The sequence below is a fragment of the Tiliqua scincoides genome, chromosome 2 (genome assembly GCF_035046505.1).
Source record: "Tiliqua scincoides isolate rTilSci1 chromosome 2, rTilSci1.hap2, whole genome shotgun sequence".
In the NCBI taxonomy this organism is placed as follows: domain Eukaryota; kingdom Metazoa; phylum Chordata; class Lepidosauria; order Squamata; family Scincidae; genus Tiliqua; species Tiliqua scincoides.
In genome coordinates this window covers 263,733,559-263,761,217 of record NC_089822.1, presented here as the reverse complement: position 1 = coordinate 263,761,217, position 27,659 = coordinate 263,733,559, and the positions used below count along the sequence as shown (strand labels likewise).

The window sequence follows — 27,659 nt, the reverse complement described above, 5'->3', positions numbered from 1 at the left end:
AAGTAAGAGACATTGAATAATGCACCGAGTCCGGGAAAACAGCAGTACTGGAGGTTTAGAGCGTAATCCTAAATTGCACTTAAGCTGGCGCAAGTCCCTGGCACCAGCTTCCAGGTGTCGTGAAAGCACTTTCACACCACTGTGGGAGTCAGGGAGGCTGGCACGTGCACCAGCTTCCCCATGCCAGATCAAACCACTGGTGGGCCAATGGCATGGGGGTTTGGGGAGGGAGGAGGGTTTTTCATGGGTGTTCCAGGGCAGGGGAAGGGTGGGCCCGGGAGAGGGGTGGGACTGACTTCTGGCACTTAGGCTATATCCTAACCCCCCTCCTGAGCAGCCCAGTCTAACACTGGGCTGCTCGGATCTGCACCAGCGATTTAGCTGGCACAGATCCAAGTAGCCCCATTGCAGTGGATGGGGCAGTGCTTGGAGTAAGGGGAAAAATATCCCCTTATCCTGAACATAAGAACAGCCCCACTGGATCAGGCCATAGGCCCATCTAGTCCAGCTTCCTGTATCTCACAGCGGCCCACCAAATGCCCCAGGGAGCACACCAGATAACAAGAGACTTCATCCTGGTGCCCTCCCTTGCATCTGGCCTTCTGACATAGCCCATTTCTAAAATCAGGAGGTTGCGCATACACATCATGGCTTGTACCCCGTAATGGATTTTTCCTCCAGAAACTTGTCCAATCCCCTTTTAAAGGCGTCCAGGCCAGTCGCCATCACCACATCCTGTGGCAAAGAGTTCCACCTGAATTGTGCTACAGCCACCTCCCACTCTGCACTGGATACAGCATAGGCCAGCCGGCTTGCCTGTTAACTTCCTTCTACGACATCACATGTGAGTCTCTGAGAAGGTTTGTGATACCTGTCAGAAAAATGTATCTTCCCTATTGAAACACCTCCAAGATCTGCAGATCTGTCTTGGATCTGCTGATTGAGAAACAAAGGTGTTGCTGGAGATAATCCAGAATGGAGTGGAGGCTTATACGGTATTTGAAATGCAACCATAAAATTTGTTGCTTCCTTCTACATGTGTCCAATACTTTCACCTCCCATAAATGTTTATTTATTTAATTTATTTAAGAGATTTATATCCCACCTTTTCCACCCCACTGAAGGGCCCTCAAAGCGGCTTATGCCCTGTTTATGCCCTGACGTTGTTCAGCTATCATGATCAGGAAGAATTCAGAGCACAATCCTATGCTTGTCTATTAAAAAGTACACCCCATGGAGGTCAATGAGACTTACTTCCATGTAAGAATGCTTAGGGTTGTAACCTCAGTCAGGTTGTAATCTCAGCTGGAACGAGCTGGAATCCCTAGCATGTATGCTCTGCTGAAACAGAGACGCCTGCATTGGCTCGGTCATGTCGTGAGAATGGATGATGGGCGGATCCCAAAGGATCTCCTCTATGGAGAACTCGTGCAGGGAAAGCGCCCTGCAGGTAGACCACAGCTGTGCTACAAGGATATCTGCAAAAGAGATCTGAAAGCCTTAGAAATGGACCTAAACAGGTGGGAAACCCTGGCCTCTGAGCGGCCCACTTGGAGGCAGGCTGTGCAGCATGGCCTTTCCCAGTTTGAAGAGACACTTGGCCAACAGTCTGAGGCTAAGAGGCAAAGAAGGAAGGCCCATAGCCAGGGAGACAGACCAGGGACAGACTGCACTTGCTCCCAGTGTGGAAGGGATTGCCACTCCCAAATCGGCCTTTTCAGGCACACTAGACACTGTTGCAGAACCACCATTCTGCACCTCACCTCACCACTCACCTCACCATGAGGTCTCTTGTTATCTGGTGTGCTCCCTGGGGCATTTGGTGGGCCGCTGTGAGATACAGGAAGCTGGACTAGATGGGCCTATGGCCTGATCCAGTGGGGCTGTTCTTATGTTCATTCAGAGTGCGATACTATAGTCTTTCGAGACAAGGTTGCCAACTGAACCTCAGTCATATACACAGGCAAATGAACCCGCATGATAGAATTTAGTGGCACCTGGTATTCATAAATCTGTCATTAAGTCAACTTTGGAGAAGCTTGTGTTCCTTTATTAGATCTTATACATTTTATGATTATTTTCTGCCAATCATCCAAAACCTAAAAATCCATGACTAAAGAAGTATTATTAAAAAGAAACAAAATCCCAGCCACATTTTTTTTTTCTAACAGTGGCAAATCACCCGGATCCAAGAATGTTTTAATGAGGCCCAGAACTTTGCGGTTGCAGGCTCCTGGTTTGGAAATAACTGCACATGGCTGTGTTGGGAACATTTTCCCATCTCTAAATACCCGAATGCTTCACAAACATTGTTTCTCAAATTGTGGGTCGGGACCTACTAGGTGGGTCACGAGCCTATTTCAGGTGGGTCTCCATTTCAATATTTTGTTTTTAATATATTAGATTTGATGCTATCATGGTATGTGACTGCATTTAGGAAAATGTTATAGAGCTGTACTTTTAATAGGCTACTATGTATATGCTTTTAACAATGATAGTAAATGGGACTTACTCCTGCGTAAGTGTGGGCAGGATTGCAGCCTAGAATTGTAAAAAATTTTCCTGCCTGATGATGTCACTTCCAGTCATGACATCACTTCTGGTGGGTCCTGACAGATTCTCATTCTAAATAGTGGGTCCTGACACTAAAAGTTTGAGAACCACTGCTTTACAAGACTCCCTGTCCTGATAGGCTTGTAGGACTGGCCCAAAACCTTCTGACACCTGAAGTGCTGTGTCAAGCGTCAGCTTCTCCCAATCATTTACGCCAGTGTTTCTCAAATTGTGGGTCGGGACTCACTAGGTGGGTCCCCATTCATTTGAATGTGTATTTTATTTTCAATATGTTAGACTTGATGTTACCATGGTATGTGATTGCATTTGGGTAAATGTTCCAGATCTGTCCTTTTAACAGGCTACTATGTATATGCTTTTATGATAGTCAGTGTGGCTGTGGATAGGATTGCAGCCTTTGAGATGTTTGGGGAATTTTTTAAAAAACAGATTTTGGAGGTTTCTTTATTTTATACTTATTGTAAACTTTTAATTTATTTAATTGATTAATTTGATTTTGTCATATCCCAGGGGAGGGTGTTAAAAATGTTTCTGCTTGATGATGTCACTCCCAGCCATGATATCACTTCTGGTGGGTCCTGACAGATTGTCATTCTAAAAAGTGGTCCTGGTGCTAAAAGGTTTGAGAACCACTGCCTTAAGGACTTATCCTGGCTCTCTGTAAGACAATATTAGAGATGCTGGGGTGGGGGAAGATTAGGACGGTTCTTTATTTTAAAATTTTTTAAAAAACTTATTGTAAACTTTTTAATTAACTTACTTAAGGTGCAAACCTAACCAACTTTCCAGCACTGAGGTCAGGGCAACTCCAAGGTAACATTCAACTCCAACAAATATTCCCTTACCTTGAGGAGGCCTCGTGACTGCCCCCAAGGCAGGATGCAGCACGTGCCCCATTGGCACAGCTATGTCAGTGCTGGAAAGTTGGTTGATTTAGGCCTTAATGATTTGATTGTGTCATACGGGGTTATTAAAAATGTTCCTGTGTGATGATGTCACTTCCAAGCCAGTACATCACTTCTGGTGGGCCCTGACAGAATGTTATTCTAAAAAGTGGGTCCCAGTGCTAAAAAGTTTTAGAACCATTGCCTTAAGTTCTTACCCTGGTTGTGAGACAATATTAGTGATGCTGGGGGGAGGGAAGGATTAGGATTCTTTATTTCAAATAATTTGTAACTTATTGTAAACTTTTAATTTACGTAATGATTTCATTTGAGTGTGTCATTTGGGGGGTCTTAAAAGTGTTCCTGCTTGATGGTGTCACTTCTGGCTATGACATCACTCCGACGTTCATGACATCACTGTCAGATGATTGTTCTAAAAAGCGGGTCCTGGGGCTAAGAAGTTTGTGAACCCCTGTGAAAGTGAACTCACTTTCCTGGGAGTAAGTTCCATTGAACACCATGGGAGTTGCTTTCGAGGAGACACGCGGCTGCTTGGGCCACCCACGCGCGTCCCACCCCAGAGAGACTCGTCTGCTTGCAGCCCGAGCGGGGCGGAGAAGCTGCGCTGACTCAGCAAAGGGGAGGCGCTGACTCAGCGCTGGGCACCTCCCTCCCTCTGCCAGCTGCTGCAGTCCTTCCGCTGTGCAGCAGGCGGCGCCCCGAGACCGCAGATGACCGGCAGGAGGAGGAGGCAGCAGCGGAGACGAAGAAAGCCCGGGGAAGAGGCTGGCTGGCTGGCTGGCTGGCGGGGGGAGCGCCCAGGCAGCAGGAGTAGGTTCCGGGCGCGCAGCCTTCCGCTTTCTCCAGCTCTGAAGGGAGTCGGCGTGGACCCAGGCCCGGGGAAGTGAGTTGGGGGGCTGGGGCGCTCCCCCCGGCCCGCAATGGGGGGGATCCCGCCCCTGGGCCCAGAGGAGGGGGGCGCAGGGGGGCTGCCACTGGGGGCTGCCTTTGTGTGCTCTCTGGCGGGCTGGAAAGGGTTAAAAGTGGGTCCTGTGTGGGGCAGCCCCTCTCCGCCCAGGACTCCCCCCGCTGCATGGCTTGCAGGAGGGGCGAGCTGCAGGGGGGCTGGAGTGGGGATGGGGAGACCCCCATCACCCTCCTCTTTGCAGGAGATGAGGGGCACCCCCAAGAGAGGGCAAGCGGCTTGCTGGGGGGTGCCTGCACCCTCTTTAACAGGCCCTTGACCCCAAAGAAGGCAGGGGAGAGCTTCCCTTAAGTGGGCAGAACAGGGCTCCATGAGGGGGGGTTGGGGTCACCCCTTATCGCCCCCTTTCCCACCAGAAAGGGCACCTGCATCTGTGTAAAACGTGTTTGGTCTCATCCTGGCTTCATTATGGTCATGCCTTTCTTCCCCCTCCCACCACTCTAAATTGTAAGCACCTTGGGGCAGAGACTTGACTTTTGCATGTATTACATGTTTGACAGTGCATACTGGTGGTGGCACTGTTGGCTGTCCTTACAGCTGCTGGTTGCTAGCTCATTGGTGAATGGCTAAGGGGGGGCACTGAAGCTTATTTGAGGGCCTTCCCAAGTGATAGCCCACAGTGCTAATCATGTGTCCTGGGGGTGTGTACATTAAACCAGCATTTCAGCTGTGTGTGTAGCTAGGAAGAACTCTTGACACCTCCCTCCCCATGTGACTTGCCAACCACTTCTGGGCAAGCTGGGAGGCAGATGGGACACTTGCTGTCAGAGAGCCTGTATGGCTTAAGCAGTGGCATAGCTAGAGGGGTGCAAAGCACTAAGTATTGTAGGGAGCCTCACCACAGTGCACAAGGGACCCCTCCTTTTGGGAGGCTGGGGGGGAGCAAAAGGGAGGCATATGCCTTTTGGGAGCCTCTCAGGGAGACCTTCTGGGCATACACCTCCGTTTTGCTCCCCCCTACGCTTGTAAAGGCTCCGAGGGGGAGGAACCCCTTGCATGCTGTGGTGAGGATCCCTGTAAAATGTAGTGCTTTGCACCCCCATTAGCTACGCCACTGGTCTTACATGAGCCGAACAGGGCTAGTTGGGGAGGTGCTGTCTAAGCTGTCCTTGGTATTTGACCAGCCTTGTTTCATTCAGAGTTGTGGATATGGTGACATATGCAAAAATCAGGTCCCTGTCCCAAGGCACTTACAGTGATGGAAAGAGAAGAAAGCAATGGCAATGATGGTTGAGAGTAAGTGTATCTTACACAAATGTAGGTGCCCTTTCCAGTGGGGGGAGGGGAGAATAAGGGTTAATCCAGAGCTTCATAAAACCAGTAAGGCAGTGGTATTCAAACTGGGGCATCACGACGCCCCAGCCTGTGGGTCCTGGCCTCTGACCCTTAAGGGGCGGAGGCAGCCAGGAGACGGGGAAGGCAGCGCCGTTCAGGGGGGCTGCAGGGGCTTGGGTGCACTTGCCCAAGCCTCCTGCAGCCTCCCAGGGGTGCGGGGAGCCCTGCGCAACCTTGGGCAGGGCTCCCCAGGTCAGGAAAAGTGAAAGAGGAGCTATCGCACCCTGCTCCGCAAAATGGGAAGCGGAACAGAATCGCTCCGCTTTGCCTTCTCCCTGCTGCCTCCCCCCCCGCCCCCGCAAAGACTTACTGCGGGTTTCAAACTCCCAGAGAGTTTGAAAACCGCCGCAGTAAGGCTTTGTCTGGCTCCTGCCCTCATTCCCAGATCAGTTTCTTTCATTGCAAAGGTGGGAAGGTGCATCTGAACACTCTTCTGTGTAAGCTGTTCATGCTAGTAATGTTGGTTGCAGTTAGGACAAACTGGATGATGATAAATGGAACTCCTTGCCACAAGATGTTGTGTTGGAACCTGACTTAGATGCTTTTAAAAGGGAATTGGATAGATTGATGGAGGAAAAGTCTGTCATGGGTTACAAGCCATGATGACCATATGCAACCTCTGGGTTTTAGGGGTAAGCTATCTCTGAAGGCCTGAAGCAAGAGAGTGGCAACAGGATACTTATATCTTCGCTTAGAATCATAGAGTTGGAAGGGACCCATAAGGCCATCTAGTCCAACTTTCCACTTGTAGCAGGAAGTCTTCCTAGAGCAGGGTTGTCCAACTTTTAATACTAAGGGGGCTTCCAGATCCTGGAAGGGCTTCCATCCCCTCCAAGTGCCCAGGCGTGGAAGTAATTACTTCCGGGTTCTGAGCCACCAAAGTCACTCTAAGGAGGAGTAAGTGGTGGATGCAGTGGGGCTTTTTGATATCCCTGCCACACCATTCCAGCTTTTCCAGCCAAAACGGGGCAGCGGGGAGATAAAAAAAAAACCACTGAAGCAACAGGTGGCGGGGGGTGCAGTGGGATTGTTTGAGGATGGCCAAACATGATACCCGTGGGCTGCATGTTGGACCACCCTGCCCTAGAGCATCTCCAGCAGGTGCCTATCCAGCCTCTACCTGAAGATCTCCAGAGAAGGAAAGTCCACCACCTCTCTCAGCAATCTGTTCCACTGCCAAACTGCCCTGACCATCATAAGAACAGCCCCACTGGATCAGGCCATGGCCCATCTAGTCCAGCTTCCTGTATCTCACAGCGGCCCACCAAATACCTCAGGGAGCACACCTGATAACAAGAGACCTGCGTCCTGGTGCCGTCCCTTGCATCTGGCCTTCTGACATAGCCAATTTCTAAAATCAGGAGGTTGCGCATACACATCATGGCTTGTAACCCGTAATGGATTTTTCCTCCAGAAACTTGTCCAATCCCCTTTTAAAGGTGTCCAGGCCAGATGACATCACCACATCCTGTGCCAAGGAGTTCCACAGACCAACCACATGCTGAGTAAAGAAATATTTTCTTTTGTCTATCCTAACTCTCCCAACACTCAATTTTAGCAGATGTCCCCTGGTTCTGGTGTTATGTGAGAGCGTAAAGAGCATCTCTCTATCCACTTTGTCCATCCCCTGCATAATTTTGTATGTCTCAATCATGTCCCCCCCCTCAGGCATCTCTTTTCTAGGCTGAAAAGGCCCAAACGCTGTAGCCTTTCCTCATAAGGAAGGTGCCCCAGCCCAGCAATCATCTTAGTTGCCCTTTTTTGCACCTTTTCCATTTCCACTATATCCTTTTTGAGATGCAGCGACCAGAACTGGACACAATACTCCAGGTGTGGCCTTACCATCGATTTGTACAATGGCATTATAATATTAGCCGTTTTGTTCTCAATAACTTTTCTAATAATCCCAAACGTAGAATTGTCCTTCTTTATTGCTGCCACACATTGGGTCGACACTTTCATCGACCTGTCCACCACCACCCCAAGATCTCTCTCCTGATCTGTCACAGACAGCTCAGAACCCATCAGCCTATATGTGAAGTTTTGATTTTTTGCCCAATGTGCATTTCTTCCTGATCTCCAGCCAGAATCTTCTCTCCCATTGGATCTAGTCTTGAATTCCCTCTGAGGCATGTGTGAAAGATGCAAGAAGTGGTCTAGATGGGCCTTTGACCTGAACCATCAGGGCTCATCTTAAGTTACTATGAACCTCTCACATAATAATAATAATAATAAATAAAGTGCTCCTTTCTTGGGTGTTTCATATCCTTTAATTGCATGAGGCTGATCAAGTGGGGAAAGTACTACATTGTCCCAGTCTGCAGTGGATTGGGAGTGTAGGAAGTCTGCCTGCCTTGCACGCCTCTGTGTTCTGGACCACATTTGAGGATTCCTCAGGCATACCTGTATTTTTGGAATCTCTGTGACTCTGTATAATGAATTGCTGTTAAATGGATCTGTGTACCAGGTAAACGTGTCCAAGGTGCAAAATCTGCTTTAAAACAGAACCACTCGGGTACACTGATCAAATTGCTTCTGCTGTGAAGGGGGGAAAAGTGAAACCTTTAAAATGTTACTTATTACAGTGTCGTTTTGCATTTTTTCAACCCGCGTGCCACAAAAGGCCTGCAGGTGTGCCACAGGAGTTTGGAGCACAGCGGTTGAAAATAGTTGAAAATATCTTCTGAGTTCTGCAGCTCTGTTTTTACTACTGTCTGTAGTAACAGATTGCCTGTCTCTCTTCCTCCACAGGCAGAGCCTCAGAACCAAGAAGGGTCTCCTGGAAGCCAGAAGTGACATCACAGGAGGGAAACGCCATAGAGAAGACCATAGAGGTCAGTGTGCTGTGAGGAGAACAAAAAGGCTGAAAATTGCTGGTTAGTCATTTCTTTTGTGATGCATTTTGCACTGTGTATCTCCAGGGTGAAAGGACACCTACAAATCAGTGTACCTCCAACGAGTGGCCGGGAACCGCTAGCAGTATCTGAGATTACAAGCTCTTCCAGTACCACGCACAACTCTTCAGCCCTGAGATACCCTGTTTGAATGCTATATGACCAGTCAAGAAGGTAAAACTTGGGTTTTTATGTGTCTTCCTACCACAATCAGGGGGTTCATTGATAGGAAAAGGTTTTGTCTGGAATCGTACCTTCCAGAAAGGATATCACTGTGTCTCTCATTTTCTATTGGAGGGGTAGAGCCAGCAGCGAAGGTGATGAAGGAGGAGAAATCTGCCGATTCAGAACTAGAGCGGGGTTCGGAAGGAGCCCCTCAACCCTCTGGTGTAATTCAGTCTCCGCATATGACGGAGCGACTGGGCTGGAGAGCACGGCGAGAGGGAAGACGGGAACCCTCTCGGGGGATGCAACAGCGCTGGGAAGCCCAATGGCAGGAGTTCCTCAAGACCCTGCAGGCGCCTCACTCCGCATGGGGGAAGCCACAGCTGTCGGAGACCACCCCGTGGGATGATGCCAAGGCCTTTCTGGCTGCCTTTGAACAAGTTGCTGAAGCCTGTCGGTGGCCTAGAAAAGAGTGGGCAGCCCGACTCCTGCCAGCACTCAGTGGAGAAGCCAAACAGGCCTTTAGCCTCCTAGGAGATGGAGACAAGGAGGATTATGGGAAAGTGAAGGCTACCATCTTGAGAGGGGATGCCCTGAGAAGGGAGACCCAGCGCCAGCACTTCCGGCAGTTCTGCTGCCCAGAGGTAGAAGACCCACGAAAGATGTACGTCCAGCTCCAGGAGCTTTGCTGTCAGTGGCTGAAGCCGGAGAAACACACGAAGGAGCAGATCCTGGAGCTACTGGTCTTGGAGCAGTTCCTGGCCAGCCTGCCGGTGGACGTCCAGAGCTGGATCCGGGCAGGAGGGCCAGACAGCTGTGCCCAGGCTGTGGCCCTGCTGGAGGATTTCCTGATGAGCCGGAGAGAAGCCAAGACTGGGAAATGGCAGGTGAGGCTTTAGTATTAAATAAAGTGGATCCTTGTTATCAGCGGGATTCTGTTCTGGAAACCCCCCCCCCCCCAATGGATATGGAATCCAAGGATACCAGGCTCTGATTTTGAATCCCTTTAAAGACACCAGAAAAGCACCAAAATTGGGTTTCCTATTGTTTTGTGGCCAAACCACCTTGTTTCCAAACCTCTACGGCTATTTTTAGACCTGAAAGACCCAATTTTGGGTCACTTGGACGTTCCTTGCGTCTCCAAGCCTTGCCCCAGAATGTCTTGTGAATGCACTGATTTTGGCGCTTTTTGCATGGTCAAAGGGGTTTGAAATTGGACCCCAGTGTCTACCAGCATCCATGGTAAGTCAAATCCATGAATGCTGGACCTACGGATACCTCCATCCCCCTGTACTGTCCTAACAGGACATGGTGTGTGTTGGGTTGTCAGTATCATCTATGGTTCTTCAATTAAATATGTGTAGAATTGACAGCACATAGTAGAGGCTCAAACTCTCCTGTTTGAGTATTAACAGCTTAATACTGTTCCAGTGAAAACAATGTGGAATGTTGACAGATGATGCTCGAGACGACTGATGCTCGATGCCCACGATGAGTCTTGGGTTGAAGGAGATTCAACACCTGTGGTGCAGCTAGTCAGGAAACCCACCTTTGCACAAATGCAGCGGTGGCTATTCTTATGTGGATTTTTGTAGTACAGTTGGTCCTCTGTATCTGCGTGGCATCCGTTTCCAAACTTCCCTCAGATACTGATATCCATGGGTAATGAAATCTGTGAGGAGGGCCCCACCTGACCTGCCACACGTGACTGGAAGGGTCTTCTGGTTGCATCGGAGAGGTGTTATGAGGCCTTGGGAGGCTGCTTGCGGTCTCCCTGGACCTCATAGCACCTCCTGGATGTGACCGGAAGATGCTTCCAGTCATGTACGGCAGGTCAAAGTGAGGCCTTTCAGCATGGGTCAGCACCTGCGCTGAGAAGTCCACAGGTGCCAGACCCACGGATAAGGAGGGACCACTGTACTCAGCCTCACAATGAACGTGTGTGGTATGTTTAAATTTGCCCCCTTGTAGTTCTGACTGGGGCACTTGTAGCATGACATGGGAGAAAATCTATAAGTGTTGCTTTTCCTAGCGTGCAGATACTGTGTAAGAGAAAACACATACAACAGCAATTTTCAGCTGGTGTGCTGTGGCACACTGGTGTGCCATAAAAGGTCTGCAGTGGTGTGCCGTGAAAGGTCTGCAGGTGTGCCACAGGAATTTGGAGCACATCGGGTGGCAATCATCGAAAAACTCTGCCAGGTTCTGCGGCTGTATTTCTAGGGAAACTGTCTGTAGTAATGAATTGAATGGTTCCTTAGAACCAGCAGAGGAAGAGGGACAGTTTACTACAGACGCAGCACTAGAAACAGCCACAGAACCTGGAAGAGTCTCCCGAAAGCCAGAAGTGATACAAGAGTCAAAGACCATAAAGAAAACCATAGAAGTCAGTGTGCCATGAGAAGAGAAATGTAGAAAATTGCTTATGTACAACATGGAATTCAGCTCCCCATGAATTTAAAGGTGCAGGATTTGGGGGTTCATGGCAGTGAGCTTTCCAGCCTTGTCCCTCTGTTCTGAATGGGGTCATCCTTTGTGTTTCAGGGGCGGTTGCTGGAGGAGCACGTGAGCTCCCTGGAGCCAGAGGAAGAACCCCTGGACACAGCACAGGATCAGATCTACACAGAAGCCAAGCAGAATGGGGATGGGGAGATGAATTTGCTGGGTAAGGATTTGATGTGATTCATTCATTCGTTCTTGTGAACTGCAGCTTTAATAGCTCATTTACTCAGGAGTGAGCACCACTGAACATGGTGCGACTTAATTCTGGGTAAACAAGCATAGGACTGTGCCTTTTTTTTTTTTTTTTGCATCTTTCATGTTTGTGGGTCCATTAAGAGTGCTGGGGTTCCTATACCTTTAGCAGTCTTGGGGAAGAGATAATTTTGGTGAGTCATGCAAGGGTCATGCCCCATCTTCTAGCTGTGCGGCCTTTTTGTACATGACCACCCCTGTGATGCCACACCTAGTAATCATTAATGAGCGTTAACTTGGGGATAGCTAAGCAGCAGTAGAATACAGCTCTCTTACACAACCCTTTTTTTGCATAAAGATTTGTCAGTGTTTGAGACTTTCTCCAGATCACTTGGACCTTGAGTGGCATTTCTTAGAACACTGGGGTTTTGCAAGATTGCTGACCTAAACTATGCAAGACCTGAGCTGCTTGATCAAAGCACTGTTCTCCAGATAGCTTTAGTTCTGTTCATACTGAGGGTTATTTGACAGAGTGACTGGGGTCTTGTAAAGGACTTGTAAAGTCCTTCTTGTAAAGGACTGCCAGTCATGAAAAGAGACCGTTTCTGAATGGTTTATGACCATTTATGGATAAGAAGCTCTGAAAAAGTCTTTCGAGACTGAAGGTTGCCAATATATAATATTATTTCCCAGACCCATGTGATGAGGTGCCTGTGACCAAGGGTGGGAGACTTATCCTCCCTTGCATCTGGCCACCCAAAGGATTTCCTACTTGAAATCCTCTTTCTGTCCTTCCTAGGCAGTGGCATCCGATGTCCAAGTCACTCCAGTTCGTTGCTTCCTCCAGAAGGACAAGAGATGGCTGAAGATGGCCTGACTGAGGTATGTGACATCCTAAGAGGATCTGTTCCAGCCTCTCTGCCGGGCTAGGGGATATCTCTGAGCTATGGTAACAACTGTCATAGCTGTCCTAGAGATTCTTAAGGACAACCCCAAATTCTGGTATCTGTCCCTGATAAATCACCCGTTTTGCCTCTAAATGTTTGCTGGACAGGGTGGAGGAAATGCTTAAGTCACATGCATGCCAGAGTTTCTTTGACTTTCTAAAAGTTACCCCAGTATTAGCGAAAGGGTCTTGCCTCTGGTCCTCTGGCTGCAGAGGAACAGTGGGAGGGGGGAGGATCTTAACTCTTCCCCCATCTGCTCTTTCCCTTTCTATGCTGTTCCCTGGGCTATTTTTCCCTCAGGTAAGGCTCACTTCAGATGTCAGAAATGTGTGGCTAGGAAACAAACCAGCTGGGGGCAGCACATCTGTGTGCAAACACACACTCCTTCTGCCACAACCTGGGCTTTGCCCCTTAGAACTCTTTAGCGTCATTCCACCAGACCTACTAGCCTGTCTTTAAAAAAAAAAAAAATAATTGGCCTTCTTCTCAAGATATTCCTGTGTTGATTGACTATGGCATCCTGCTATCCTTTATGGAAAAAAGAATAAACCCAGTTTTATGGAAAGTTTCTTGCTTGCCTTCCTACCTGAAGCTGCTATTTTCTTGTGCAAGAGGCTGTTTTGAAATCTGCAGTCAGAATGCATTAATTGTGCTTTTGTGTGCATTACATCAAGTGATTAAAGGATGCTAGAAAAGTGGATCGTTCTGTCTCCTGGTCCCATTCTGTGTGTATATACTTATTTGATGGTTTCTGGATTTGGGGTTTAAAGGGTTTGGCATTGTGAGGGGCAACCGTGTATGTTCCTGTTTTCTAGGGACAGATGAATATTGGGGAGACAGGTGTGTCTTTACACATGGTTGAGCGGACTCCAGTGCAGCCAGGCCAAGGGACCATGTTCTGGAAAGTCTTGCAGGAAGAGAATAGGCGTGTCAATTCATTGGGTAAGGATCCCTCCCGTTTAGGTCTAGTAAATCAATTCAGACAAGGTGGAGGTCCCATTGATGAACAGTGTGTCTGGACACGGGAGGTGGGAGGTTAAATATTTAGGCTGAGATGAAATATCAGGTTTCCATTTTGGGGATGGAGCTTGAGCAGTTTCAGTAGCACGCGTTGCCTATTGCCATCTGTAACTGTTCCTGGACAGACCGCGTGGCTCCAGGTATCCACACCTAGCTCTAGTATTTAATTAAACAAATGTAGTGCCTTTTATATGAAGTTACCTTTGAATTCCCAGAACTGTCAATTTGCAGCAAAATGCAGCTGCAAGATTACTGACTTGGGCTGGGCGGAAGGACTGTGTCCTTCCTAGTTCTTACACTGGTGCTCCTCCATCAATGGGCAAAATTCAAGGTGCTGGTGAGTTAAAGAGCCTGGGGGACTGTCTATTGGAAGGGCCTCCTCTGAGCACCTGAGTCTGCTCAAACTCTGTCATCTGAGACCTTATGCCCTCCCTCCACCGTTAGAATTTAGGTAAGTAGGTGATAAGGGAGAGGTCCTTAGTTGGGGCACCCTTAGTTGTGGGAGGCTTTCCCCAGTGCTACTCCCCTGGTACCAACTTTGTCATTCTGGCACAAGGGGGAAGATTCTTTCCTTTAAAAAAGGAAAGGATTCTTTCCAAGCCACACAGAGGTTGGCTTGGGAAGTTCTGAATTTGCCTTGTGCCAGACAGGGAATGGCAGAGCCGGCTGCCCAGGCTTGTTCCCTCTCCAGCGTGTGGCAAATTCAATGGAAGTCAAAGTCTCCTGAGCCAAACTCCATGCTGCCACTTACAGGAACTCAGAAAACAATTGGTTTGATGATGACATCAGTGCCAAATGTCTTGTCCCTTTGCTGAAATGGTTGCTGGCCCCTGGAGTGGACAAATACAGGTTGAGCTTCATTATTCGCGTGGGTTCCATTCCAAGCATTCACGTGGATGGCAGAACGCACTATAGCAAATAAACTTAAAAAACAAAGTTGCTTTGCTCCGGTGATTTAAAAACAGCCTTGCTGACCTTGGTGATGTAAGATAAGAGTCCTTAAGAAGACAATCCATCAATCAGTCCTCCTCCAAGCGCTTAGAAAGGCGCTTCACTCAGTTCCTCCCTTCACCAATGCAAAGTGATCACCTTTCTTTCACGTGCTCAGGGGAAGGGAGAGGTTGCCTGGAGAGAGAAGATTGATGGACTGTCAGCCAGCTGCCCTCTCTCTCTCTCATTAAGGAGGCTATTGTTAAAGGACTGTTCAGTTTTTAAAACTGATTTTAAAGGGGTGCATTTTCCCCTTCTCCAGGGATCGGCACATTCCTTCTCATTTGCAGGGGCCATTCCTGTTGAGTCAAATCTGTGTATAAAAAAATCTGTGCATAACAAGGTTGGACCTATAGTTTTGTTGTAAGCCGCCCTGAAAGGCTAGTGCTGAAGGGCAACATAGATGCCTTCCAAAGAAATAAACATCAGCAAATCTAGCTGCAGTTTTTAGAATTTTAAACAGTTAATAGAGGCATCCCCTTTCAAATTCTAAATACGTATAAATAACAAAAGAAGAGAGCAGTAGGTCTTCCAATGTGGTCTAGTGCATGTCAACCATGACGTTATTTTTCAGATAGTTTTGCCATACCATTCTTTCTGTTTTAGTTCCTGCTTCCTTCAATCCTAAGTGTAGCATATTTCATTGTTTTCTACAGTGTGGTTGTATTGCTTGTTGTGAGTTGCTTGGTATGCAGACAGGTGTGAGATGACAGTTGGGAGTGGGTGATGTCACAAAGGAGACAGTGGCTCCCTAAAGTAGGGGAAAACAATAATGCTCTTTTTAGAAGAGAGAAATATTTAGGGAGGGAGCTTCTGTCCCAGGCAAAAGGCTGCAGGTTCCTTGGATACACCCCTTACCTCACAGACATGCAACATTACTGTATATGATACAAGATCTATTTCAGTCTGCAATAGACTGTTGAGAAGAGGAAAAATGCAAAAACCACAAAACTAAAAATCCCTGAAAATTTGGTGTACCCAAATGTGCCAGAAATAATTCTCTGTTTCTCTTTCTCTACACTCAAGAGGGGCTTTTGGTTCCCAAACCTGACCTTGCTTCCCACCTGGCCAAAGAAGAAAAAATGTTCCACCAGTTTCCTGTGGAAAGTGAGAGACTCGCAGGCGAAGATTCAGGTAAGGAGTTGGAGAAACCTGTTCAGTGGTGCTTGTGATGGGAGAAGATACCTGGGTTGCTTTCAGGAGGACACCTCGGCTCTGTCTTCAGAAGAACGTGGCAGAGAACAAAGGTGGCAGACTGTTCATCTCCCGGCTGATCACCTGCTGGGTGATCTGCCTGCCTCCTGGCCCAGCAATGGGCCTGGTACTTGCTTAGTCAGCCTTGTGCCCAGATTAGTAACAGCGAGTTGGTGCTCGTTCATGGTCCAAGTTATTGGGGCCTTCTTACCAGGAGCTCTGAATCTGCCACTTGTGCCTCATGTGACTGCCAGATGCTTATTTTGGGACCACTGGTGTCCCATAAACAAAATACAGAACAGCTGCTGCGCAGGTGTGAACATCCACAGCCCTTAGGAATGGTGGCAGCCCAGGCCTTTGTATGGAGCCATAGAGAACCAATCCCCTTCTCGTGCCTGTCATCTGGGTGCCTCCTTCCCTGTGCTAGAGATGGCCAGATCTGACCCCAGGAGATAGGAAAAGAGGTGGTGGACCAGAAGGTTGTGGCAGGAGCAGAGGGAAAGGGAGGGTGCCCATTCTGCAAATAATGAGTTCCTGGCAGGTGGCAGGAAAGGGGGCACAGATGAGGCAGCAGCTGAACTTTCCCCAGTGAATGGGCCTATGCAGGTGCTTCTAGCTTGCTGGGGTGACAGTATGCACTCCTGCTCACCGCCTCCCAGACCCTTGCCTGCCTGCCAGAATGGTGTCCAGTACAGTTGCCTTTCTGTCTGCTCAGAAGAAACCAGTGGAGCTCCCTAAGAGTAGATGTTTACTGTTCCCAGCCCCATTTCCTGCCTCTTTCCTATTCATTTTTTGATTCTCTAGGCCCAAGCACCTTTTTGCCCTTTGCCGGTGTACAGTAGCAGTCTAAGCCTATGCATGTTTACCCAGAAGTAAATCCCACAGGGCACAGCGCAGCTTAGAACATAACAAAAGAAAACATTTCTTTACCCGTTGTGTATTTGACCTGTGAAACTCCTTGCCACAGGATGTGGTGATTATGTCTGACCTAGGTGTCTTTAAAAAAAAAAAAAAGAAAAGGATTGGTTAGATTTCTGGAGGAAAAATCCATCACAGGTTACAAGCCATGATGGGTATGTGCAGCCTCCTGATTTTAGAAGTAGGCTACCTCAGAATGCCAGGTACGAAGGAGGGCACCAGGATGCAGTTCTCTTGCTGTCTTGCTTGCTCCCTGGGGCATCTGGTGAGCCACTGTGAGATACAGGAAGCTGGACTAGATGGGCTTTGGCCTGATCTAGTGGGGCTCTGCTTATGTTCTTACTCTGAGGTAAGCAAGCAGAGGAATGCAGTCTTCACTTTCTGCTCCTCTCACTTCCTGCCTTAATTTTCCTTTCCCTTGTTGCTCACACGCCTCTTTCGTCTTCATGCTCCCTTAATTTTGTTTCTGATCCCTCCTGCACCCTCTCTCCCTCCCCCCAGTACAACTGGATCCTACGCATAGTTACTCAGAAGTAGGTTCTGCTGAGTGCAATGGGACTTGGTCTCAAGTAGGTGAGCATATGCTTTGAAAGTTGGTGTTCTGCTTCTTGTATGCCCTCTCTCCCATTCTTCCTCTTGCCTCTCTGATGCCTGCCACACACATCTAGTGCTTGTGTTGTGGTTATCAAGTGCTGTGGGAAAGGCACTCTACACATGCTCAGGCATAAACACTGGCCCAGTTCCTACTGCCACCTCTTTGCTTGTGCCTTGCCTTCTGGCTTCTTCCCTGCCTGATTTTCCCTGCAGATCATTCTTTCCGCTACTAACGGGTATTCACAAAAAGTCAGGGTGGGGCACTTTCCTTCCACTTTGGAATTTGGGAAGGAAGATGCTGGCAGTATTGTCTGTATCAGTTATAGTTCTGTCCTGCTCCTCCCGTGCCAGGGTACAAGGTTCTTCCCTCTCTCTGTTGTCACCTCACAACAATCCTATGAGGTAGGTCAGGACAAGTTACATGAGTTACTGGCCCAAAGTTACCAGTCAACTTCATGGCTCAATGGGGATTTGAACCCAGGTCTTACTGGTCCTAACCTGAACACTTTTAACCACAATTAGTAGTTCTAGTGGGCAGTATTGTTTGGGGGTACTATCCTTAGCCTTTCTCCTCTGTAAAATTGTAGAATTAACTGGTTGGCTGCCTGTGATGTCTTTCAGACATCTGTTTTTAGGACAGCTGTTATGGAACATGACATAAACATGTTCCAGCATGTTCCACATGCTGTTTTTAGGACAGCAGTTTTCAATATGTGTGCCACAAAAGGGCCTTAAGTGTGGTGTGGGAATTTGAAGCACAGCAAAGAATATTGCTGAGAAACTCTTCCAGGTTCTGTGGCTCTGTTCTAGGGCTTCTGTTTGTAATAATGAATTGTAATGCCAGGTCCTTAGAGCCGTCAGTGGAAGAGGGACAGATAATTTGTTACTACGCACAGGTGCCCTAGAAACAGAACTACTGATCCTGGAAGAGTCCCCCAGAAGTTGAAAGTGACATCACAGGAAGCACAGATTATAGAGCATAGAGGTTGGTGTGCCACGAGTAGAAAAATGTTGAAAGTTGCTATTTTATGAGTTATTTGTAATAATTTATGATGGGCGTAAAGTGGTGTGTGCAGGTGTGTTTGCTGTACAAGGTGGAAAAAACAGGTCCCTGTCAGTAATTTTAATATCCATGTCACAGAAGGGGATGGAAGAGGCAACCCAGGGCCTGCCCCAGTCTTCCTGGGGTGGCATTCCAAATGCTGCCTTCCTCCTCACACCTGGTGTTACAGCAGCTCCTCCTTCACCGACTCCCTGAATCAGAAAAGGAAGAGGGCAATGGCATGGAAGAGAGGAGAGTGGTGGACAAGAACATCTTCTGCTCCATTTCCTTCTTCCTTTTCCATCCAGGGAATGGAAGGAGAAGGAGCAATTGAGGCAGGTGGGCCCTTCCCTCTAATCTGCTGCCTGACCACCTCAGTTGGTCTCAAGGATGCACTGGCCATAGGGGAACAAGTAAAACAATTGTCTTCGAGCAGGTTCTTATGGCAGACAGAAATAAGTTTGGAAGTGCCTGAGGCCTTTACGCCACCCCTGTGTGACTGCAGAGGGCAGGACTCCAATGGTTAGGGCAGCAGTTTTCAACCGGTGTGCCATGGGAGTTGAAAATTGCTGGGAAACTCTCCAAAGGTTGATGGCTCTTTCTTCTTCCTCTGCCAGCTCACCAGCAGAGGAAGGAGGACAGTTTGTTACAACAGATAGTTGCCCGAGAAACAGAGCCACAGAACCTGGAAGAGTCTCCCAGAAGTGACATTGCAAGAGGTGAAGACCATAGAGTTCAGTTCATTGATGGGTTTGGGCATGGCTTCAGTCACTTGCATAACTCTTCTCCATCGCCACCCTTACGATTACCTGGAATAGAACCCATTATGCAAAGTTGTTGCATTTCTTTGAGTTCTGCCACTAGCAATATTTCCTATATCCAGGAGTAGAATCCAGGCTTACGTTGGCACAGGATTCTTTTACATCACATGGTCCACCCAGAGTGAAGCAGAGGGGTGACTCAGAGGGTTGGTTCAGATATCACATAGCAACATAAGTAACTGTGGTTTGTTTGATTGTCCAAGACCATCAACTAACCAGGCATATTTCAGGCGAACAAACCAGGATTAAACCACAGACTGAACCTGTTGTTTGAAGTTGGTTTGTTAACCAGAGTTTGCCTTGGTTATGGTTCTGCATGATGCCTGAGCCAAGTGTTTCAGAAGTGCCACTCTTGCTGTGTCGGCATGCCAGCCTGGATTGGCAGCAAAACAGAAATCTTACTGATGGAACATAATTTTGGCAGAAATAAATTTGGAAGCTACTCTTCACATTTACATTGGTGAGCTTTCAATGTGTAGTGGTTACATGACTTCCCGCATAGGTTTTCTACACTGACTTGCTCAACAGTTTGTGAGGTCTTTGGGTCACTTCTTGATCAACAAGGTGTTAAACATTCAGCCAATCACTCCGGAGGCAACTCTCCTTCTGCAGGTTTAGCTCCTCGGACCGATCAAGCCCCACCTCAACCACTAAGTGTGAAGCTTGAAGAAGACACGTGCCTGAACTTCCCGGCCCCGTCTGGTCACCCTGCTGATTTCTGGGAAAGGCCACACACTACCACCACAACAGCTGGTTTGTCTCAGAGGTGGTGGCCCAGTTCCTCCTCCAAAAGTCCTGCGACAGCATCACAGCCCCCCTCCTTTCCAGCTGCTGAGAGTCGGGATTCCCACCAGTCCAAAAAGGTACGCGCAAAACCCTGGACCGAGTTCGAGACGGGGACCTTCCTTGACCTGTGGCTCACAGACTATGTTCAGGAGGGGCTCCAGAACCAGTTCCGCAACGAGGCCATCTACAACTGGATCTCAAAGGAGATGGCCAAGAGAGGGTATGAGCGCACCAGTTCCCAGTGTAGAGAGAAGATCAACCAGCTCAAGAAGAAGTTCAAAGATGTCACAACCCATAACAGCCGCTCCGGGGTGGAGCCCCGAACTATGCCGCACTATGACAGGTTGGCGACAGTGCTTCTGTGCAGGAAGGATGCCTCTGCCGGCCACGCGGTGGGGAGTGGCACCCCCATCCCAGACAAGCGCCAGAGAGTGAGTAAGGCGGCTGCATCAGCTGCGGTTTCGGGTGCGTCCATCACTACTCACACGCCTGCTGGTGCCTTGGGGCGAGTAACCATGATGCCCAGAACATCATCACCCATTCCAAGTACATCAACTGCGGCTCACACCCTCCCTGATATCCCAGAACAGGTGGCGGTGGTACCGCACACATCCTCGCCAGTACCAAGTACACATCCCGCCACTGTGTCATCCCTGCCCTCAAAAAGATCGCAGTACCAAGTCATTGCCAGAGCCGTGGTCCACCACCCAGACATCCGCCAGCTGGCATCTGCAAGACCCACAGCCCCACAGGCAAAGCACTCCAAGCACCTCAGATCTGCCACCAGGAGGCCTGCTTCTGCTGCAACCAGCAAGAGTCCTGCCTGCCTCGAAAGCCGGGCTTCGCGCACCCCAGTCGATCAGGGGGACGAAGTGGAAGTGTGTCTGTTGGACCCTCAGGGCGAAACCATCGAGGCTGCTGTCTACACGCAGGTGGAAGGAGGAGACGAAGAAGAGGTGTTGGAGGAGATCCATTTAGAGCTGGACCCAGCAGTGGCCGAGCAACTAATGCGGTCGCTGGAGGAGGCGGGGGAACCCGCTGGGGGGGCCACACCAATTGACAGCTCGGTGTTGGGACTGCCACCAGATTCAGGGGAACTGTACACACCTGTCCCTCCACGTGGCATGCAGTCCTTTGGTGAGGATTCCTCTGCATTTGACGGCTTCAGATCTTCTTCGATGGAGCAAGACAGCACAGCGGGACTGGCTACGGCGCACCACGAGTCCAGCAGTGGCGCGATGGAAGGCCTGCAGTGTTCAGGTAAGTGAGGATCTTCCTCTGTCCCACACATTATACCAAACCACAGAACCCTGATACGCAAACTGCGAAGTCTACTTGGCCAGTTTTCAAAAGCACTGATGCTCATATTGCCATTGATTTTGACCCTCCCCATCCAAAAGCAAATCATTACTCTTTAAAAATCTAGTGTTCGCCTCTTTGCAGGGCCTGGCAAAGCACTGCTGTTAAATCCCTGTTTTAGATAACAAAAAAGTACCCAAAAGGATGTCGCAGCTGCCCCCTCATCACTCTCCTTTGCTCTCACTTTGCAGTTGATCCTTTGCCAAGGAGCATCGAAGAGGTTCCGGATGAGGAGCAGAGCCCGGAGGAGCAAGACTCGCCTGGCGGAGGAGAGGGCGGGGCCCCCGTTCCTGAAGGGGGAGGGGGGAGTGCCGAGCATTGTGCCGACCACGCGGCTAAGAAGAAAGAGAACAGACAAGCCGCCGTCAGCCAAAGACCTTGTGGTAGAAACAGTCAGAACAGGGGTAAAGACCAGGCAGCTCTTGCGTGAACTGAACTGTAAAGGAGAACTGGAGAAGGGTGGACTAGAAGAGGGTCCTCGTTTGGGTGGCCGGAGAAACTGGCAGGCTGTGAAAATGGCCGCAAAAGAGTCCGCGAGCACCCTGAGTGCCTGCTTCAGGGAGTCCATTGCTGCGTTTGAGTTCAAAATGGAAGCCTGTATGGCGCAGCTGGGGTGTGTGGTCAACGTGTTGGCTGAGAAGAATGCGTCCCCTTGACTCCCATTTACTCACCCCACTACTACACATGGCAGCCTCCTTTCATACCTGTGCCTTTCCTTAATGTTTCCACACCACAACAAATTGGGCTGCCCTATCTGTTGGGGCGCGTGGGTGGACAGGTGTCTGCCGATGCACGTCAGAAGAAACCAGCCGTTGCTGTGGCCTGAGATGATTCAGCAGCAGAGCAGCCCAACGCCAGCCCTGCAGATGGGAGAGGCGACACACAGTCCGAGACAGAGCAGCTGCGTGACTTTCCCAAAGGCGACACTTTCAGGCTAAAATCACTGTCAGTTTCTCAATTAAAAATATGCAAACCTGGAAATTAAAACGTGTCGCCGTTAAAATCTGAGAGTAGGATGGGAAAGTTCTTGGTTTTGCTTGGGAGTTATTTTCCTAGTCAAAAACGTTACAATGTTAAAACAAGAAATATTGTGTTTTTTTAAAAAAGAATAAGTTATTTGTTAACAAATAAAACACTTTTGTTTAAATACACAGCTCCTTGTCAGCACAGTTTCTTCATTTCAAGCACCCCAATCATCAGTGCTTGCGCTAATTGTAAATCAAGTAACACAGGCCAACACATATTTTGCTTCCTTAAACGTTACACCAATTCCTGGATATATTTGGGGTGCTGATTCCAAAAATGGCATCCGTTTTGCCCCATCACATCTAGTTTTGGAGACACGACATAGCTTCATTAGTGAATGGTTCAAGCAGCTTCCTCATGAGGAAGCCATGGTGTAGGCTTCCTCATGAGGAAGCTGCTTGAAACATTCACTAAAGAGTCTATAGTAGATCTCCAAAAGGAGATGTGATAGGGCAAAACGGGTGCCATTTTTGGAATCAGCACCCCAAATTCATATCAAACCACTATAAAGTTTGGGAAAAACTCAGTTTTGTAGGCCTGTGTAATCAACACACTTGGCTAGTGTGAGGAGTATAGCATGTGTAACTCTTTCCTTCCTTGTACTTGACAGGTCACCTTCTTAGTGCGTTTTCTAGCTGAAGAGTAGACTTTTGCATTAGCAAGTTTAGATTGTGCGCCCTTTTGGGATAGGGAGACATTTGTTTCTGCAAATTGGCTGAAGTTTTTTTAAAATTGAAAAGCATTATCTAAATGTTCTGAGTTATTGAGTACAGTTTCATCAGGGTAGCAGGTGCGAGAGAGGAACCCTTGAGCTGGTTGCTACTTTTGCTCTGCATTTCTGCACCCTGGGATATCTCTCCCTTCCCACCAAACATCTCTAGCAACTGTCTGTTAATGAATTTTCCTGGCAGTGCCATTGAGGTTCCCTGACCTAGCTTGACCTCATGATTCCTGTGCTCTCAAGACACAAAGTTCCTTCTACCCCAAGCCCTCTTGTCCCTTGAGCACTGTTTTGCCACAGCAGGAGCCCCAACCATTGTGATTGTTGGCAGATATGAACTCCAAGTGGTGGAAGATGAGAGTACAGAAAAGTCCTGCTGGATCAGGCCAAAAGCCAGTCCAGTCCAGCATCCTGTTTCTTGCCATGGCCCATCAGTTGCCTCTAAGACACCTACCAGCAGTAGAGGAAGGCACACCTCTCCCTTCAGTGCTTCATAGCAGATAGCATCCTGGACAGTAACAACGGATAAACCTGTCCTCCCTTTCTGGTTGTTGTGATGCATGTTTCTGGTAGCTGTTGAGGTCATGAAAGAACGCTGTAGGACAGAAATGTGCTTGCATTTCAGATCAGTGCTAGACTTTTAGTGTGCTGCTCAGTAGACACCTGGTCTCATTGGGCTGTCGCCTTCAGCATTGCAGAGCAACCATTCAGATGGAAGACACAAGGGCTGGTTGGATCCTAAGGAACGGGATAAACAGGAGTTCTGGAGAAATATCCAGGGGGGCATGCAGCCTGCAATGTTGGGATGTGGAGATGTGGCAGGTGGTTCCCATTCAGGCAAGGCCTGCTGTCACTCTTGACAAACTAGCCTTCAAAACCAGTGACCTCCCTTAAAACCACCTGTTTGTGACTGGCAAAGTCACCACCAAGGTCACCTCTGAAGAGAGGTGACTCTTGCATTGGCAGGGTTGATTGTGGGCAACATGAAATAAGTCATGAAGGGGGTCCAGGGAGCTCACATCTCTGGCCAATGGGGATGCAATTGATTCAGCAGGCACACAAATTCTAGTTGGGGGGGGGGAGTGAATTTTGTTACAGGAAACAACCTGGTTCTGCCAGCTATAGTACACTGAGTGGGCAGAGTTGTGGACAATGACAGGCTGCAGCCACAATTCCACCGTCTTCTAAACTTCCTGCCTCTGCAGACAAGCTGGAGCAGTGAGACTCGGGTCCTTTGATGCTGGTGAACAACATCCTTGTGAAGCTGATGTCCACAGGAGATCAGGCAGATGCTTCTCAGAACCCCCTGGAAAAGAACTATGAATGGAGCCAGATGGTAGTGGAGAGAACCTCTGGGAGACTGGCAGTCACTGTAGCCTTCATTGGATACTGAAGGGGTTATAGTGGCTGATGTCACAACTGCATGCTGCATTCTACACACATCAGGTTTTCAAGGGATGTTCTACTGGAAGATGACCCCAGTCTACCTCACCCTCATGAATCCAGGGTTGTGGAGCCATAGTGGCTCCGAAGGGAGAGGCCACTTGCCCATCTCTCTGCTAGGCTGAGTGCTCCACCCCCTCCAGCTACACCACCGCGGTCCTTCTCAGGGTCCTTTTCACTGGGTGTACGGCTCCATTTTGCCCCCCCCCGCTGGGAATGGCTCCAAAGGGAGCGGCCGCTCACCCACCTCCCTGCCAGGCTGAGTGCTCCGCCTCCCTTCATCTACGCCACCGAAGGAGCGCCATATTTAGTGTATGGAGCATTCACCATATTTAGAGTTGGGCCCTTGGTAAGCTTGGCTCACTAGTGTTCTGACTGCTGGTGGCTCTCCAGGGTCCCAATCCCTTCAACTGGATAAAATTTTTAAAATTTAAGTGGAGATGCTAAGAATGGAAAGTCAGATCCTTGACATGCAAAGCAGACACTCCACCATTAAGTGATGGCTCCCCTCCCAGTGTAGGATTTTTGAGCAAATGTGGGAGAAAATGCTGCTAAGAAATGGCTTGAGTCGTCATGCATGCCTGAGAGAGTGCTCTGTTTGTTCCACTTGTGTGTGAGGGAAAATTACACTTTAAAAAATCAGAACTTTGGAAACACCAGAGAACCCATACAAGAAAATGACCCCAGACCACCTCATCCATTTTTCTGATGGTGCTGAAACCTCACCTAAACTAGGACTGTCTTGCAAAGTCTCAATCCCAAAGCACTAACAGCAGTTCCTGACCTTTCCAGTGTCCTCTCCCTGTGTGCTGCCGTCTTGGATGACACAAGATTCTGCACTATTCTTGCAAGGTCTTGCATTATTCTTGTGAGGTTGTGCAAGAACAGTGTGAGATCTTGTGAGAATAGTGCAAGATCTTGTGTGATCCAAGATGGCCGCAGTTGGGAGGAGGAGGCCAGGGACATCCTGCTATGCCCCTGTGAGTACATTGTGGCTCCCTTTGGAGCTGTGCCTCACAGTTTGGGAACCACTGCTTTAAGGCCTTGATCCCTGACTGATCTCCTTCCCTCCCATCCCGTGAACCCAGAAGTTATGATGCCAGGCATAGCTAGCAGAATGGGATGGGCAGATGTGCTTTGCATAGTTCTATGCCCCTCTTGGTCACCTGTGGAGTAAAATATGCTAATCAGCACAGTGTGCTCATTTCCTTGATTTCCATATTCCTACAAGTTCAGCACATACATCTGTCAGCTGGAGAGGGAGGGAGCAGCAACAAAGGGGAAGCTGCTGGAGTCTAGAACAGAACTGACCGGGTGGCCAACATGCCTTCTGCTGTCCGTTGAGGTGATGTGAAGCCAGATCAAGACAGAGAACTCCCAACAGGGAGCGATTGGGACAGAAGGGAGATATACAGGACATTAACAGAAATAGTCCAGCATTTATGTGACAGCTAAAAATCAGGAGCAGAGATGTGTGTCCAAAGGGCAGCAAGAAGTACTATATTCCCCCTCTATGTAGGGAAGGGACAGAATGAATACAAGTGAGTTTGCAGAAGGTTTTGCTGCTGTAATCAGTGGTGTAGCTAGAGGGGGTGCAAAGCACCAAGTTTTGCTGGTGCCTGACCCTGCCATGCAAGCGGCCCCTTCCCCTCCCCTTTGGAGCCATTCTGGGCGGTGGGGAGCAAAACAGAGGTGTACAATCCTAGCCAACTTTCCAGCACTGGCACAGCTATGCCAGTGGGGCATGTGTTGCATTCTGTAGTTGGGCGGCAGTCCTTGAGGCCTCCTAAGGTAAGGCAATGTTTATTCCTTTACCTTGGAGCTGCATTGCTCTTACCTTGGTGCTGGAAAATTGGTTAGGATTGCACCCTAAGTTATGCAAAATAAACCCAAACAACCTCACCCCATTTACCTTGATTTGCTTAACACATAAAAGCTGGAAAGGCACACAACCCTGCATATAAGGACGGTGGTGTTACCTAGAGACAGGAATAAAAAAAGAGATCCTGAAAGAGGCATCCTGAATCAGTTGGAGAGGGAGGTACACCTGGAGGGAAGGACAGCCAGAAGGAGGTTGCAGGAGTCTAGGAAGGAGATGACCAGAGCATGGACAAAATTCCTCTCTATGTCTCTTCAGGTGGTGACAAGAAAAATCAGATCAAGATGGAGGACTTCCGTCAGGGTGAGACTGGGCCAAATGAAACACACATCACATTGGCAGGAATGTCTCAACAGAATATCCCCCCTGGAACACGTGAGCAGGAGTCCAAAGGACAAGAGGAGGAGAAGCAGGTGGAGAGAGAACATGAACACACCCAGGTTACAGCAGGTCTTGGAACTACCATGAGCTCAATGGAAAAGATGCCTTTATTCTCCACGTATGGTCGACGGCACCACTACACGTCAGAACTTCTTATGCAGACCAAACCGAACCGCTATGAATGTCCAATGCTGGAAGAGAACAACCAGCACAAATGTTGCCTTGGGAAGCATCCAAACATTCATACCACCGAGAAACTATATGAACTCTTAGAGTGCCAGAAAAATTTTCATCAGAGAAATGACTGGACTGGACATCAGAATAGCTACACAGAGGAGAAACTGTATGAGTGCCAGAGTGCAGGAAAAGCTTCAGTAATAGGACAGCATTAAAGGGGCATCAAGGAACTCATATTGAAGGCAGGCCATATGAGTGCGCTCAGTGTGGGAAATGCTTCCGGCACAGGCAAACTTTGAAAAAGCATCAGAAAATCCATACGGGAGAGAAACTGCACGAATGTTCCGCGTGTGGGAAAAGTTTCACTTGTAGAGGAGAATTAACACGACATCAGAGAATTCATACCGGAGAGAGACCATACAAATGCGCTCAGTGTGGCAAATGCTTCGGACAGAGAGTGCATTTGATGTACCATCAGAAGACCCACACGGGAGAGAAACCATTCAAGTGCCCCGAATGTGGGAGAAACTTCTCTCGGAAAAATCTGTTGAGCAAACACCGGGCAACCCACAGAGCAGAATCCTTATGAGCACACCCAAGTGTGAAAACAGTTTTGATCTGAAAGCCACACTGGATTGAACATCAGAGCACCCACAAAGTGCACCAACAGGCTCTGTGGGCCAAATCCAATCCAGCTTTCCAGCGCTGGTGTAGCCGTGCACTGGAAAGTTGGCTAGGACTGGGTCTTGTGTCTGCCACATTTTTTCCGGGGAGGGAGACTGAGAGGCCCCAATTCCCATCCTGTACAGTGGCCTCCAAGAGGATCTTAT

The 27,659-nt window shown here is 48.7% G+C and overlaps 1 protein-coding gene across 1 annotated transcript; it reads left to right on the top strand.

Moving 5' to 3' along the window:
* The first annotated feature begins 4,218 nt into the window (after positions 1-4,218).
* Positions 4,219-27,659, top strand: LOC136639144 (zinc finger and SCAN domain-containing protein 29-like). Its single transcript, XM_066613157.1, is given in 13 exon segments — positions 4,219-4,362; positions 8,530-8,612; positions 8,700-8,846; positions 8,970-9,724; positions 11,382-11,502; positions 12,331-12,413; positions 13,294-13,420; positions 15,515-15,622; positions 19,670-21,103; positions 21,394-21,628; positions 24,155-24,192; positions 26,530-27,003; positions 27,006-27,659. Coding segments are annotated over 11 exon segments (3,804 nt in total). The 5' UTR covers positions 4,219-4,362; positions 8,530-8,612; positions 8,700-8,830; the 3' UTR covers positions 27,419-27,659.